The 18,003-nt window shown below is 38.3% G+C and overlaps 1 protein-coding gene across 1 annotated transcript; it reads left to right on the top strand.

The window, feature by feature from the left end:
- Positions 1-5,364: 5,364 nt before the first annotated feature.
- Positions 5,365-17,977, top strand: LOC141346120 (uncharacterized). The gene is made up of 5 exons (XM_073851032.1): positions 5,365-5,536; positions 7,548-7,800; positions 10,613-11,165; positions 15,818-16,114; positions 17,482-17,977. The coding sequence occupies exons 2-5, from the start codon at positions 7,562-7,564 to the stop codon at positions 17,659-17,661; spliced, it is 1,269 nt and encodes a 422-aa protein (XP_073707133.1). The 5' UTR covers positions 5,365-5,536; positions 7,548-7,561; the 3' UTR covers positions 17,662-17,977.
- Positions 17,978-18,003: the final 26 nt, after the last annotated feature.

Raw genomic sequence — 18,003 nt, 5'->3', positions numbered from 1 at the left:
GCCACCCCGTGGTAAAGTGTGGCTGCTGTGGTTCTGGGCTAGCAGACCTCTTGTGCTGTGGCTCGAAGCTAGCAGACATCTTGTACTGTGGCCCTTCTAGAACCTCCACAGTAAGCGGAGAGCCACATAACAATAGTGCATAGTCCATTACGTCCCTTAGTGGACATCTGAATTCCCCTCCTGGCAACATTGACTTAGTTGGCTCATTAAGTCCCCGGCGGAATAAGTCCTTCAGCCACACTTCATCATAAAAGGGTACTTGGAGAGAAAACTTACGGAACTGGAGTATATAATCCTCAATGGGGAGGTCTTCCTGTCGGAGGAGCAGAAGTTGGTCGACTGGGTCCATGATGATGCTGGGGGTGAAACAAAGCCGCTGGATCCTGGTTTGGCGAAGTCTTCTGTCACAAACGGGACGACTGAGAGTGAGGATCCATTTGCAAGGCTTTATTAGAATAGTCAACGGACAGGAGTAAACGCCAGAAAACAGGAACAACGTAGGTAATCCGGGAAACAGTTCAATACTCAAGCCTTGGTCACAATGGCAGGCAGCAGGAATCAACAACGGGGTACACAGTCCAGAGTCATACACAGATAATCCAACAATGGCGGGCAGCAGGAATCAATAACGGGGTACACAGTCCAGAGTCATACACAGGCAATCCAATCCAGAGAAACACGCTTAGAATAATGACCATGGGAACAATTAGACTTCGCAAGGTGGCTGTGTGTGTGAGTGGCTTAAATGCATTTGGGTAAATGTGAAACAGGTGTTTGCAGCAATCAGATCAGTGGGAAATGAGGAACAGATGTGTGCAGTGATTGGTGCAGTGGCTTATGGGGATTGTAGTCCATGAAGTGTGGTGCAAGAGTTCATGATGACAGGGAAGACCAGATACGTTACAGCAACGGTTTGAGTTAAAAATCATCATTTGTGTTCTACTGAAGAAACAAAGTCACCTACATCTTGGATGCCCTGGGGGAAAGCAGATAAACATACAATTTTGATTTTGGGGTGAGCTATCTCTTTAATTCTTTAAACCTGTCTCTCTCAAAACTCCAAAGAACCATCATTACTCATCATTTATCATTGCTGCCTATTTATGCTGTTATTTCACACAGTATTATACACAAAAAAGGCATAGAAAAAAAACAATACAATGTCTAAGAGACATTATGTTTGTGTGACATTTGATTCATAAATTAAATTGAACTGGCCACAAACAACAGTATTTAACTAAATTATAAATCAGTGAAATGTAACTCTCAGGCAGCAAAGGAATTTCATTAGTCCAACATTTTATGTGAAAAGACAAGAATAGTTGCATAATTAATTACACAATAATACACAAATGTGACCCTGGACAACAAAACCAGTCTTAAGGGTACATTTTTTGAAATTGAGATTTAAACATTGCCTAAAAGCTGAATAAATAAGCTTTCCATTGATGTATGGACTGTTATGATAGGACAATATTTAAAAATCTGGAATCTGAAGGTGCAAAATACTGAGATAATCGTCTATAAAGTTGTCCAAATGAAGTACTTAGCAATGCATATTGCTATTTAAAAATTACATTTTGATATATTTACAGTAAGAAATTTACAAAATATCTTCATGGAACATGATCTTTACTTAATATCCTAAAGATTTTTGGCATAAAAGAAAAATTGTAAATGTTGACCTATACAATGTATTTTTAGCTATTGCTACAAATATACCAGTGCAACTTAAAACTGGTTTTGTGGTCCAGGGTCACAAATATATCCATGTTATGTAGAACAGACATTTCTGTCAGAACCCCTTGAGCCATGTAAACATGCCACCAAAATCTTACACTTAAACTTTATGTGAATTAAATTTATTTAGGGCAAGCTACTGCAGGTGAATAGGGTAAAAAAAAAAAAACTAATAGTTATCACCTTACTTACCCAGTTGATTGATTACTTTGATAATTGCAAACATTTTTTGTATTACAAGTTTTCTAAAATGTTAGGTTTAAATATGCAAATGAGGCATTGTTTAATGAAATATGCACTAATTTGCATACATTTCTAGTACAAAAATCAAAACACTGGATGAAGTCAGTTTCAAAATTCTTGTTTAATTTATTTGACATATTAGAGTCCAAACATTTTACAGAGGGGATTTTGGGTATCTCATTTCGTCACTCCATAATTCAGAAAACCGTGTATTTTTTTTTTTTACCATTTTTGGGGGAATAAAATGTATGAAATCAAGCAAATTATATATGAACAAATCCCTCTGTAAAAACCTTTAGGATATAGACAGGAATAAAAATGTAAAGTTTAGTGTGTAAGTGCTACTGAAGTGGAGATTTATGACTCATGTTGAAAAACTAATTTTGAGAAAACGGGCTTTAAAAATATGGATTGTAATTGAAATCTATTGACACAAATAGATAAAGTGCTTTTGGGTGTTTTCTTTCCACTAGTCTAAAAAAAACTTTATTAAACACCAAAAAGCCCAAAATTTCAAACTCGATAGGTTCATGAAAAAAGGTTTTTGCCTGCAGTGTCTCCCCTTAAATGTATTTAATTTCTATTCTGCTTCTTTAAATTCAAATTTAATTGCAATTCTGCATTAATCTCCAGAATCTTCCGCAGCATTCCAGTCCCTCAAGACCTCCTTCATGCAAGCTCCACTCCTGACTCACCCTGACCCAGATCTCCCTTTCGTGGTGGAGGTGGACGCATCCACTACCGGCGTCGGAGCTGTCTTATCACAACACAACGGTACTCCTCCCCATGCGCCTACTTCTCTCGGAAGCTCAGCCCAGCGGAGAGGAACTACGACATCGGCAACCGCGAGTCACTGGCTATCAAGCTCGCTCTGGAGGAGTGGCGACATTGGCTGGAGGGAGCTCTACACCCGTTCCAGGTCATAACGGATCATAAAAACGTACAATATCTTCGAGACGCCAAGAGGCTCTGTCCACGACAAGCATGTTGGGCCTTATTCTTTTCCCGGTTCCACTTCAAAATAACCTACCGTCCAGGCTCCAAAAATGTCCGAGCAGATGCTCTCTCTCGAATCCATGAAACCCAAGAATCCCCGGAAACGTCCACACCTATACTTCCAAGAAACATTATCATCTGCCCCATAAACTGGTCCAATCCTCCAGCCGTCGCCACTCCAGCAACCAGATCTCCGCCGGGCTGTCCACCAGATCGTCAATTCATCCCTCGGGAACAACGGGTAGATCTTATCCACTCTACGCACACATCCCTGGGCACTGGACATCCAGGGGCCAACAACACCCTCTCGCTGCTTTCAGAGCGCTTCTGGTGGCCTGACATGGCAAGGAATGTGAGGCGATATGTCCGAGGCTGCAAGGAATGTGCCATCTCGAAGAGTCCACGACATTTACCTGCGGGAGAGCTCCATCCCTTGCCCGTCCCGAACCGTCCCTGGTCACACCTAGGAGTGGACTTCATGACCGATCTCCCCCCTTCCGATGGGAACACTTGTATTCTAGTCATTGTTGATCGTTTTTCCAAGTTCTACCGACTTCTGCCTCTGAAGGGTCTCCCTACTGCCCTGGAGACCGCTGAAAAGTTATTTAACCACGTGTTCAGATACTACGGTATCCCTGAAGACATAGTATCGGATAGAGGACCCCAATTCATTTCCAGAGTCTGGAAGGCCTTTTTTCAGCTCCTAGGTGTGACCGTAAGCCTCTCATCGGGATACCACCCTCAGACAAATGGACAGACCGAGAGGAAAATCCAAGAGGTGGGACGGTTCCTTCGGACCTTCTGTCATGGTCACCAGGACTCCTGGAACCAGTTTCTGGGCTGGGCAGAGTATGCCCAGAATTCACTGCGGCAACCCACTCACTACAGGACTCACACCATTCCAGTGTGTGCTAGGCTACCAACCGCCACTCTTCCCCTGGAATGGTGAACCATCACAGGTGCCCGCAGTGGATCACTGGTTCCGGGAGAGCGAGAGAGTCTGGGACGAGGCTCACCACCATCTCCAAAGGGCAGTGCGCAGAACCAAGGTCGTCGCCGATCGCAGGAGGATTCCAGGTCCCACTTATGCTCTTGGTCAGAAGGTCTGGCTGTCCACTAGAGATATTCGTCTGCGCCTGCCCTCGAAGAAACTGAGTCCCAGATTTGTTGGCCCCTTCACCATCTTGGAACAGGTCAACCCCGTCACCTACAAACTCCAGCTTCCACCTCAATACAGGATTCACCCCACATTCCACGTCTCACTTTTGAAACCTTTTCACCCTCCTGTTCTTCCCTCCACAGAACCTGGCCACGAAGAGGAACCCCCTCCCCCCTTGGTCCTGGAGGAAGGTTCCATATACTCTGTTCGGGAGATCCTGCAGTCCCGACGTCGCGGTGGGGTCTTGGAATATCTAGTAGACTGGGAAGGATACGGACCAGAAGAGAGATCATGGGTACCTAGAGATGACATACTAGATCCTGCCCTTCTGGAGGATTTCCACAACACTCATCCTGACTTTCCAGCACCTCGGGGACGAGGTAGACCACCGCGACGTCGGAGATCTCGGCCCTCAGGAGCGGGCCCTGGGGAGGGGGGTAATGTCACGGATTGGCCAGGTTCTTCCACCTCCCTCACACAGCGATCACTCTCACCTGAATTCTAAAGACACACACTTGCACGCAATCAACCCCAGCACATTTAAGCACACCACACACAGCCATCAGTGTCCGGGCTCATTAGTTCGAAAGCGGACTCATCGTGCAACTCTGCCAAAGTTCACGAAACCTACCTTGCTACTTACCTGTGACTACTTACCTGTATATCTGCTCTGTTCCACTCTGTCTGTAGAATCGGCCGCTTCCAGTCTCCAGTGTGTGTGTGTGCCATAAGTCTGCATCTCGTCACCGCCGGCGTGCGTGTGTATCTTCACTCGAAGTCCTCCTCTCATCGTTCCTGCAAAAAAGGAAATCATCCTAAATCAACCTTCCGATCCATCCAAGATTCAATACTCATCTATACAGCTCTACTTACCCGGCTCTGCACGTCATCCTCTTCATTGCTCTGCTGTTTATAAATAAACCTTATTATCTCTCACTTACCTCTCTCGTCGGTCTGCTTCCTTAACACCCTGATGGAAAACTATACTCATTCCAAACATTAAAAATGCATTTAATTGTTAAAAGATTTCAATAAGCAAAATCTCAAATATAGCACATCTCAAATACAATGTAATACAGTAAAAGAGACAATTGCATACAGTGTGTAATGTAATGTAATTGTGCCACAGCAACCATCAGGCATGCGCAGCTCCAAACCTCCCTCTCTCTCTCTTTCTCTCTCTCTCTCATTCTCACTCTCTCGTCTGTGCCATCATATAATAACAGTGCTCTGAAAAGCCCATTCTCACCATAGCAACCTCAGATGAACATAAAACACTTGATGAACGATATCACAGGGGGTGGAAAGACCGGACTTGCGTGTTATGTCACCCTGAGAAATCTATTCAACAGCACACTGGAGAGAAGCAAGACATCATGGAGTAACTGGCACTCACAGGTAACTTCTGTCTCCTTTCCAGTCAACTCAGTTGGACGGATCCACACATTGAAAAGCAAATCTCTGGTAATGTGTGTTCGTGCAAATGCTCATTTAAATTCACAAGAAATTATGCAAGTTATCTTATGAACTGATAAGTGTTTGTGGTGCCATTTAAAATAGCAGTTTAATAGCTGTTACTAAGAACTATGACTCAAATAATTTCATTGTAAAAGCTCTATATTTTAAATGTCTAGTTGTTAATCTTCATCAGCAGCAGTGTATCTGTGCGGTTGCGTTTTAAAAGATATTTTGCCTTGATAAATGGCAAGGGCAGGAGCCAGTTGTCCGCCCACATAATCCCGAACTCCCACGACATGACAGGCCGTGAACGCCTCCAGATCTCCTGTGGCTCATAGCTTGACGTGGAACACGCTTTCACACTAAGAATAACACTTACGCTGTAATCTTTTTAAACTACATCTCTTTTTTATCTGTCACATACTTAGAGTTGCAAATCTACATTGCTTTCTTTCTTCTGAGGAACATAAAAGAAGATTATTTTGAGAAATGTATTTTTTGCTCATACAATGGATGTCAGTGGTTACTAAAAACAACACACCACAATCCACAATTAAAGAAAGTCATAAGTGAGTAAAGGTTGATGGAATTGACATTTTTGGGTGAACAAAAAAATTGTAGCAACTTTTATTTTAAACAAACTTTAAAATAAATACTTTTTCAAACAAGGCGAGAGACTGCAGGTGAATAGGTTAAAAAAATTAACTAATAGCTATCACCTTACTTACTCAGATGACTGATTACATTGATAACTGCAAACATTTTTTGTATTACAAGTTTTCGAAAATGTTAGGTTTAAATATGGAAATGATAAATTATTTAATGAAATATGTGATAATTTGCATACATTTCTAGTACAAAAATCTAAACACTGGATCAAGTCAGTTTTAAAATTCTTGTTTAATTTTTTTTTTTTTTTTTTTTTGACATATTAGAGTCAAATGTTTTTACAGAGGGGATCTCATTTTGTCTCCATAATTCAGAAAAAAAACTTCTTTTTTTTTAAACCAACAGAAAACCATGCATTTTTTAGTAAAAGTAAAATGTTGTATAAAATCAAGCTAATTGTATATGAACAAATCCCTCTGTAAAAATCTTCAAGATATAGACAGGAATAAAAATGTAAAGTGTGGTGTGTGTAAGTGCTACTGAAGTGGAGATTTATGGCTCAATGTAGGAGAAAAACTCATTTTGAGAAAACGGCCTTTATGCATTGTAATTGAAATCTATTGACAAAAATAGATAAAGTGCTATAAAAGAAACACCTAACAGTGTATTTTAGATGTTTTCTTTCCACTAGTCTAAAAAAACACTTTATTGAGAAAGCAAAAAGCCCAAAATCTCAAACTTGACAGGTGCATGAAAAAACAGCATTGTATTAAACTTTGTCTCAGATGGTGTGGCATATTGCGGAGAGATTTAGAATTAAAAACCCTATAGACTTAATAATATCACTAAAATGTTTTCCATGTGTAAGTCCTCTATAAATGACAGACTGCCAGTAAAGTTAATGAAAACCTCTAAAATAGTAATTGCAGCCGTTGTTACCATGACAACCGTGTCTCCAGATGGAATTACAGCAGGAAGACAGATCAAAAGAGTCTTTGAAAACATGCACTGATCTCTGTTGAAATTTTGGAACTTTATTAGTTACGTAAGCGCTCCAGTGATTTACACAAACTGGAAATTGATCATACTTTAAATGTAGGTCCAATTTAGTGATGTAACCAAACTGGCTCAGAGTTTTCTAACTTCTGTAAACTTTTACCACCCCCTGGTGGAATGAGTATATAGTTATTAAAAACTTTCATTTTTTTTTTTTTTTTTTTTACAACTGTACATACTCTTTTAGTTCAGTGTGATCCTTCCTAATGAGCAATGAAAATAAAATAAATACTTTATTTGTTTTTTGTTTTTGCTAACTTCACACCATGACCTTTTTCCTCCACAGACTATTCTCCAGTCATGGCCCACGCAGGCCCAGAGGTGCACTGGAGGTGGTTGGAGCTCCATGACTCGGTGTCTATGGGGTCGGTGGAGAGGAAGGTCCGGACGGCTGCAGGAACCAGACAGTGGAGGATCCACCGTCGACCCAAACCCAAACACTCTCTCCTGGACGAGCGCAGGCTGCATTACGCTGCTTGGGAGGGATGTCTGGACCAAGTCAAGGCCATGCTGGAAGACGGCGTGCCTGCTAACTGCCAGTTAGTGATTTATAACCTTGCAGGAACAGTTCATTAATAAAAAATAAAAAAACTGCCATTATATTCATGTCATTCCAAACACGTATACTGCACATTTTTTGAATGATTATGGGTGCATTTACTGAATGAAGTTATTTCTTAGTAGGCTATGAAGACTCTTGACTAAAGGTATGCCTTTTTCACACATGTACCCCTAACTTTACCTTAGGAAGTTGCTTAAGGTATACGTTCTCACATGTGGCGCTGTCCAAGGTGGTGGTGCTGAATCGATTGCATTGATCAGGATTCAGGGGATCTTAAAAAAATAATCCAGACTGCAAACTAAATCCAATTCTGGATGTTTTATATGTAGATCTGTCTATAATGGTTGATAAATGATCATTAAAGGGATAGTTCACTCAAAAATGAAAATTGTATGGTTATCTGCTTACCCCCAGGGCATCCAAGATGTAGGTGACTTTGTTTCTTCAGTAGAACACAAATGACGATTTTTAACTCAAACCGTTGCAGTCTGTCAGTCATATAATGGAAGTCAATGGTTACCAAATCTTTAAGAGTTAAAAAAACATACACAGACAAAACCAAATTATACATTGAGGTCTTAAGACACAAAACGATTGGTCTGTGCAAAAAACTGAACAGTATTTATATCATTATTTACCTCTGATTCACTGCAGCATTCTTCTGTCCAGACTGCGTTCACCCAGATACTGCCCTCCAAAGGCAAAGCGCAGTAACTACACATTTGGTCAAAATTGAGTTAAGGCTTAAAATGGACTTTGTGACAACTGTTTTGTCTTGTGGCAAAGTCTTCTGGTTCAATTTTGTCCCGTTTCATGTTTGACTAGCAGTTGTAAAAACTTTAAAGGCATTTTTCTCAGTTTCAGTGTTCGCGTAGATGCTGCACTTTGCCTTTGGAGGGCAGGATAGATGCATACGCAAAAGCGGTCTATAATGCGTATATGTCACTCATTGTTTACATAGTGCATATTGGCCTCTCAAAATGGTAATTACTTGTGCTTATCCTGATTCTGGCAACTGATTAAAAACTAAAAGATTACGTTTCCTTATGCGAACTCATCTGGGAGTGTTGACTTTTCACTGACTACATTACCAGATCATGTTATTGCGTCACACGCCGGCTGTTGTGAACGTGCTCAGGACAGTTGGACATTGCGGTGAATCAGAGGTAAATAATGATATAAATACTGTTCAGTTTTTTGCACAGACTGATCATTTTGTGTCTTCAGACCTAAATGTATCGTCACAAGCCGTAGTGTTTAATTTGGTTTGGTCTGTGTATGTTTTTTTTTTTTTTTTTGTCTTAAAGATTTGGTAACCGTTGACTTAACGGTTTGAGTTAAAAATCTTTGTTTGTGTTCTACTGAAGAAACAAAGTCACCTACATCTTAGATGCCCTGGGGGTAAGCAGATAAAAATCTAATTTTCATTTTTGGGTGAACTATCCCTTTAAACTTAGTTTAAAGCCTTAAAATATATATATTCATCATATAAAGGGATAATATCTCTTCGCCTAGACGTAAATCAGTTTAGCTCATTTCATATAGATTCATTTTACGAAGACTTTTTTACCTTTTTGGAACTTTTTGGTTGACTTTGGCTACACTTTCAATAGGGGAACAGAAACCTATCAGGTTTCATTAAAGGGGTCATCAGATGCCCATTTTCCACAAGTTGATATGGTTCTTAATGAAAAGACTATAACATACTTAGGTTAAAATTTCAAACATAGACGCATTTAAGCAGATCAGAGGCGCATGCCCTTCAAAAACAATGGTGGACTGTTTACAACTCACTCAGGGCAGGTCTAAGGTGAGACGGCCGTGTCAATCGATAGTTGTGGGAGGGGCCTTTGTAGATCTACGTAATTCTGCCAGGAACCTCAGAAAAGCTTGATCTGAGAAAGTGATTATTATTAGGGATTTTAAAAAAGGTGGATATTTATCATTATAGAGTGGTTGTGTACACACACTGCCAACACACATTTATGTTCAAAGAACATGTAAAAGTGTATTTTGCATACGATTAAAGTAAATTGTGGTTCGAAGATTAACCAAAGTTTTATGTGTTTGGAATGACACGAGGCTGTGTAAATAATGACTAAATTTTTATATTTGGACCAACTATTTGATTACATTTTTACATTTAAATATAAATTAAACTTCTTGTTTCCAGCCAAAATATCAAAAAAATCTTAAATCAAAAAGGATTTTCTAGACAAGTAAAAAAAAATCTTGTTTTTTAAAAAAAGTCAAAATTAAATTAGTTTTTACCTAGAACAAGAAAATAATCTGCCAATGGGGTATGCAAAAAAATCTAATTTCAAACAGAAAAAAAAATTATTTTTCTTACCCCATTGGCAGATTATTTTGCTTGTTTCAAGCAAAAACACTTAATGTTGGCTTGTTTTTTCTGAAAACAAGAAAATATTTTTACTTGTCTAGAAAATCCTTCTTGATTTAAGAATGTTTAGATATTTTAGCTGGAAACAAGACAAAAAAAATCTAAGTAAGAAAAGCATTTTTTTGCAGTGTAGAAAAAAATATTTTAACTTTAATATGACAAGTTACACTTACCACTTTTTTGTTAACATTTTTTTGCTATATTGTTGTTTATGTTGCACTTTTTTCATTATTATGCCTCAGTGAAATAAGTATTTGTGTCACACGTTAGTAACATAAGGCACCAGTGTAAAAATAGTAACGTCTAATACCATAAAAAGGTTGTTGTGTTATTCCCAAAATAAATATATAGACATATTTTTGCTGACTGTGCTATTTTGCACTTCCAGGGACCCGTATGGTTGGACAGCTGTCCACCACGCCTCTTTCAAGGGTCATCTCATGCTGATCAAGTTCCTGTTGCAAACTGGCCAAGTGGAGGTAAATAGCCAGGACTTCTTCAACTGCACTCCCTTGCACCGCTCCTGCAGTGGAGGAAACCCCGAGACCACAGACTTCCTCCTCCAGAAGGGGGCGTCACATTCAGCACGGTCCAGCTCCGGCCAGACGCCCCTTCACTTGGCTGCAGCCAGCGGACACCTGGGCACGGCTCGGGTTCTGCTCCAGCACTTGGCCTCACCGAACCCCCAGGACTTTCATAAGTGGACACCCCTGCACTGGGCAATTTTTGGAGGCTGGGGGGATGTGGCAGAACTCCTGCTAGATAATGGGGCAGACGTGGAGGGAGGAAAAGGTGTGGGCATGAGCCCTCTGCAGTTGGCGGTGTTGGTGGGGAATGAGGCGGGGGTGAGGCTACTGCTCCACCGAGGTGCAGATGCCAATATGAGGGGTCCTAACGGCCGCACAGCTATGCACCTTTGTGCCTGCTCTGGAGACAAGAAGGTGATTGAATATGAGCTGATCAGCTTTAAACATACTAACATGTAAAACAACCAACCATCGTTTGTTTGGTTTAGGAGCATAAACAATATAAAAAAGATTATACCCCAATAATTGACTGTTGTAGAAAAAAGCAAAAAAGCAAAAATTACAGTTATTACTACCTTCAAAGATTTGATTTTCATTAAACTGGCAAGTCTTAAAGTTTTATTCTAAGAATGGCTTGTAATATCAACCTGGTAACTTTTACACTGCCAAAAATGCTTTTCTTAGTTAGATTTTTTGTCTTGTTTCCAGCCAAAATATCTACAAATTCTTAAATCAAGAAGGATTTTCTAGATGAGTAAAAATTATTGTCAAGTCAAAATTAAGTGTGTTTTGCTTGAAACAAGCAAAATAATCTGCCAATGGGGTAAGAAAAATAATCTTGTTTTCTGTTTGAAATAAGATTTTTTATTTTATTTATTTATTTATTTTTTTTCTGAAAACAAGAAAATAATTTTTACTTCTTGATTTAAGAATTTTTTTATATTTTGGCTGGAAACCAAACAAAAAATATAAGAAAAAAAGCATTTTTTTGCAGTGTAAACATGGTTTAAAGCAGTTTAAGAAGTTGCAATGCAACTCTAGGTTTTCACAAATGCTTTAGAATGTGCAAGATGCAGTCAATTAATACCATTTCTTATATCAGTCAATTGAAAATTATGGTTTCTAGTTTAAACCTGTTCTGTTTAGTTTGCAAATAACACTTCCCATAGAAAAAAATGTAAATATTCAAGTCTTTTTAAGTCTTTATTTTTATTAAAACCTGTTAACTGTCACCATCCCGTATACAGGATGCCTAAATATACTTCACTAAATTACAATTAAATCCTAATGTAATCATGACAAACTATATATCACTGGAAAGGTTTAAGACTCCTAAATAGATATTTTACCTTTTTTTTGTTACAAATTATGTAGGAACAATGTTAGATTAATTTATGACAAGAGTGCACCAAGAGTCTATTACAAATCTACATCATAACAGGAGTTCTGACCTCTGTCACAAAAAGTCTTTATTCCGTTGCCTTTTTGCCTATCACATGTTTTAGTAATCAACATAATTTATATACCATTTGAAAGCTTAAAATCTTAAAATTCTTCCTGTAAAAAATCCTTTGGAAATCAGATATTGCGTTATCATAGAAATAGCACTTCAAAATCTTTTAGCGGTCTCCTCCCCCTTAGCGGGGGTGTCATATTACAAAATGTATTACGATCTTTTAGAATCAAAACTTTTTTATTTTGTGATAGATGTAATATTAAGAGAGAAATTGATAGATTTGGGACAGAAATTCATAAAAAAATTCAATACAGTTTGGGTGGCCACTGTGGCTTTTTCTGGTATAACGCCTAAACAAAATTGCATATGAACCTCAATTTTTTTTATATCAACTTCAAATTTGGAACACAACTAGACATATTATTTATTTTAGGTATAATATAAGAAAAAATAGTACAATACATTTTCTTTACAGTAAATTTAAACTGCTACTAAATTTAGACTTCACTAATCTGCTAATTGACTTCTTTAAAAAGAGACCAACCTTAGGTCTGTATTTAAAAGCGCTTATGAATTATAATAATTTAAGTTTGGATAGTGCACTCTCGTGAATTTTTCAAAAATAGGGATGACAGTAAAGGGGTTAAGTAAATCTTTATCTTAAGTTAAAATTCTAGTTTTATATTATAGCTAAGCTTTTATTTATGGTGAAATTGTAAAAATCCCCCCAAAATATTATGTTGACCTACATTATGAAACATTTTGGCTTGTGTCTAAAGAAAATATATTAAGTGTGTGTTTATAATCAATAATCTGTATGAACTGTATAAACATAGTATGAATGTTTTGTCATTTTAAAAAAAATGTTTTTGATTAATATGAACTTACAATTTAAGGTTTGAGCCAAACCATACATATAACATTTTGGGGGAAAAAAAACAAGCTTTTTTTCAGTTAAGTACTACTACAGTTTGTTAATTCAATGTTGGATATTTAGACATATACAAATAAAAATACCACGGTTGCCCATAACATGGATGGGCAAAACATCACAGTTACTAACTGTTTTTAGGAAAAATGTTAAAAACTCAATTACGTTTGTGGCTGTACTGTAAAAAAAAAAACTAAAAAACACAATTTGTTGAGTAAACTTAACATAGTTTGTTACCCTGCTGCCAGTCAGCTTAAATAAGTATAGTCAACTTGAAATGTTAAGTTGTACTAAGAGACAACTTAGATATTTGAGTTGACGTAACAAAAAAAATGGTTTGTTAAACTTAAAAGCTGGGTAAGCTACCTGGCTGCCTTAAAATTTTAAGTTGAATGAACTCAAATATCAAAGTTGACTAAACTTTTCTGCATTTACTGAACTTAAAGTTATAATGCCTTATAACTTTAAGTTCAGGAAACTCAGAAAAGTTTAAGTAACAAATTATTTAAAGTGTGGAAAATTGGCTAGTGAGATGCCGCTTGATGACATGTAAAATGATACATGAAACTGTTAGATGGTTTAAAACAAGATTAAATAATGTAATGCTATCCAATGTTATCCAGCACTGATCATGTGATGCTGAAATGAAACAATCTGTAGACATAAAGTGTCCTATAAACACCTCAATGCATTTGTTTCCAATCAACCCCATTACCACAGCCTAACTTGCATTTGCCAAGACTCTAAATTCAAGGTCTTGCTGCCCTTTTGGCTACGTTCTGTCAGAGTCAAGCCAAATGCATGCTGTGAAACAGATGGCATTTGTGTGGGTGAAGGGCAGTGTGCTGTTCCTGTCTCCTTAGCACCAATTGATCTTTCTTTTACTCTCTGTTTTCCTTCCTCCGTCGTCTGTCTCGTTTAACCCTCTGGTGCTCTTCGTTTAGCAGTCACACGTGTGCTCTTCGCGGTCAGAAGTGACCGGACACCTGTAACGCATCCTGTAATTTTTTCAGTAAAACCATTCCAATTCATTTTTGTTTAATAATATTTTTTCTTTTTTCTTTTGAATTTTGAGAGGGTTTGGTGGTAATAATGAATATTTATGCTGTAATTAATATCCATTTTTTGCCATTGAGAATAATAAAAAATTTTAATTTAATTTTTTTTTTTATTTTTTTTTAATGAATGCAGTATTTCAGGTTGAAATAGAGACTCAGCCATTCAACACTAATTTTTGAAGGCAGATTAGCGCCATCTGTTGGTAAAAAACGAGAAAAACATCTGCAATGGCAGGTGTAACTTGATGCCTGTATAGTAAGCTACAAAGCAGCTTGTGAATTGCCTAGTTGTTTTTAGACAATTGATTCAGCATTTTTATTAGGTGGAATAGTTGAACATACATTTAAACAATCTCAAAGACTATTTATTATCCAGTTTGGGATAGTTTTTTGTTTTAAATATGATTTGAAGTGTTATTTTTTTGTATATGCAAGAGAGTGTGTGTCTTTTGCACTCTGGATATGTAATTTTTTTATACATATATTTTTATTTTATTTTACATCTTCTCAATTTGCTGTGTTTCAGTTCATTTGTGCATGTGTGTGTGGATGTGTCAGAAAGAGACAGAAAAATTCTGTATATTTTTGTATTTTTGTCGATTTCCCATTCATTTCCTGATGTCGGTCATTTTTGACCAAAGAGCACAAGTTTTCTTTTTTTTTTTTTGGAATCGTGCCCTCATTTTTTATGTGTGTCCATAAAAGTCACTGAATTTGGTAGTGTTCTCATGAAGCTGTGATTTAAAAAAAAAAATCAAAACCGTTTTGGTCAAAAGTGACCGAATAGAGGTGAGTATATTAGTGTGTGTGTGTGTGTGTGTGTGTGTGTGTGTGTGTGTGTGTGTGTGTGTGTCTGTCTGTGAATGGGTGTGTTTTAGAGTGTCACCCCTTCATTGCTGTGTACTTTTTTCAGCATTGTGGAGGATTTGTAGATTGTACACACAAAAATTCTCTGAATATTTGTATTTTTGTCAATTTCCCATTCATTTCCAATGGTCGGTCATTTTAGACCGAAGAGCACAAGTTTTTATTTTATTATTAGTTTTTTTTAATCGTGCCCTAATTTTTTTATGTGTGTTCACATTCCAAATGCCATAAAAGTCAATGAATTTGGTACTGTTCTGTTGAAGCTGTGATTTTTTGAAAAATTCTAAACCGAAAATGTTTTGGTCAAAAGTGACCGAATAGAGGTGTGTATATTAATGTGTGTGTGTGTGTGTGCGTGTGTGTGTGAATGGGTGTGTTTATGAATGGGTGTGTTTTAGAGTGTCACCCCTTCACTGCTGTGTACTTTTTTTCAGCATTGTGGAGGATTTGTAGATTGTACACACAAAAATTCTCTGAATATTTGTATTTTTGTCGATTTCCCATTCATTTCCTATGGTCGGTCATTTTAGACCGAAGAGCACAAGTGTGACTATTTTTTTTACGACCACTTAGCCTGCTTGAATCATGCCCTCAATTTTTTTTTGTGTTGACATTCCAAATGGCATAAAAGTCACCGAGTTTCATGTCATTCCGATTAAGCAGTGATTTTTAAAAATTCTAAACAGAAAATTTTTCGGTCAGAAGTGACCGAAGAGCACCAGAGGGTTAAACCGTATCTTCTTCTTCCCTATAGATCCTCCAGCAGCTGTTAACAGGAGGGGCTAAGGTTGATGTCAGGGATGGGGATGTGGCGTCTCCTCTGCATCTGGCTGCCCGCAGCGGCTCCAGGGCTGTGGTGCACTTGTTGATTCTGAATGGAGCTGGACTTGAGGACAAGGACAACCTCAAAATGACCCCACTGCACTACTCAACGCTCAGGGACAATGTTGAGGCTGCCAAACTTTTGCTGCACTATGGGGCAGATGTGAATTCTGTGGAGCGGCTCGGACAGACACCTTTGCACTTGGGTTCTGAGAGGGGTCACTGCAAGGTGTGTTGATTCTGTGTCATTTTTATGTTTTCCATAAGTTTATACTCTACACTAAAAAAATTTAAAGGGGTCATCGGATGCAAATCTAACTTTTACATGTAGTTTGAACATAAATGTGTGCTGGCAGTTTGTGAACACCCAGTGGTATTTTTTAATCTTTAAAAGTAATATCCCCTTTTTAAAATCAGGTCATTCTCAGCTTCTTGTCGTTGTGATGTCACATGGACAGAGGCCACTCCCACGATAGTTGATTGACATGAGCGCCTTACCTTAGCTCCGCCCTCACTGAGCTGAAACAGTCCGACTCCAATCTCCATTGTGTGACTCAGGTGCAGAGGAAGACAAGAATGTCTCAGATTGAGCGATTGAGGTGTTCTGTTGTTGGATGTAATAATGAACATAGCAGTAGTCATTTACTCCCGACATCTGAGCCGCTGAAGATGCAGAGGATAACGTTACTTTCGTTTTTGAAAGGAAAGCGCTGATCCCGATCTACATATGCGTTTATGTTGGTGTGAAACATTCCTGATGCAGCTTCACCCACAGCAGAAGTGAATATAAGGATTTTTATGCATCTTTGCAAATGGCCTTTCTTAATAATTTGGCTGTTGGCAAGTTTCTCTTCTGAACGCGCTAAACGCAGCTAAAGTAAACATTACGGCTCATAATCCCACAGCAGAGAGGGGCGGGGCGAGCAGAGCTCATTTAAAGGGACCATGAAATAAAATAAGTTGATCTTTTGCAGAGCTGATTTTGACAAGATAAAAGGGTGTTTTGTTACACTACTGTTAAGAATTTTTAACCAAAGTATATTATCGACTTTCAATTAAAGGGGTCATCGGATGCCCATTTCCACAAGTTCATGTGATTCTTTAGGGTCTTAATGAAAAGTCATAATATACTTATAAATGCAAATTTTCAATAGTAGTGTAAAAAAACAGCCTTTTACCTTGTCAAAATCAGCTCTGCAAAACTCAACTCATTTTAAGACATGGCCCCTTTAAAAACGAAAGTAACGTTTTCCTCTGCATCTTCAGTAAATGACGACTGCTATGTTCATTATTATATCCAACAACAGAACACCTCAATCGCTCAATCGGAGACATTCTTGTCTGCACCTGAGTCACACAATGGCGATCGGAGTCGGACTGTTTCGGCTCAATGAGGGCGGGGCTAAGGTAAGGCGCTCATGTCAATCAACTATCGTGGGAGTGGCCTCTGTCTGTGTGACATCACACCCACAAGAATGATGACCACTTTAAGTATTTGGAAGAAGCCTTTTATGGTCACCAATTGAGTTGTCATCTGCGATTTGGCTTTCCTGTGGGAAAATGTAGGAAACTTATATCTTGTGATTCAATCCACAGGTGCTCAAGGTTCTGCTAGACAAAGGTGCTGATCCCGCTATAAGGAGCAGTTGGAGAGAGACAGCAGAGGACGTTGCAAGGGCACACAATCAGCTAGGAGTAGTGCAGCTCCTTCAGCAACACCAGGTGGTCAGGATGAGAGAACAAGCTCAGGACAACATGGAGAGAGAGAAGAAATAACAGTGATTTAAGGCCTAGTTCACACTGAAGATTAAAACTGTAATGATAACTATAACATTTTAGTATTCATTTTAATTCCAAGAGGAATAACATCCATTGAGTTCTTTCCATCTTATACATGATTACACATTGACAGACGAACAAAATCCACCTGACTTTAAAGGGCTCAAGTTGTCATTATAGTTATCTTTATACTTGCGAGTTGCATTCCTAAAATATTTACAGTTGAGGTCAAAAGTTTACATACACCTTGTTTATTATTTGACCAAAATAAGAGAGCTCATGCAAGATCATACAAAATGCATGTTATTTTCAGTGTTGGGGAAAGTAATGCATTACAAT

This window comes from Garra rufa, chromosome 11 (assembly GCF_049309525.1).
Source record: "Garra rufa chromosome 11, GarRuf1.0, whole genome shotgun sequence".
Lineage (NCBI taxonomy): Eukaryota > Metazoa > Chordata > Actinopteri > Cypriniformes > Cyprinidae > Garra > Garra rufa.
The sequence above is the reverse complement of the archived record's forward strand: the minus strand, read 5'-3'. Positions and strand labels throughout refer to the sequence as shown.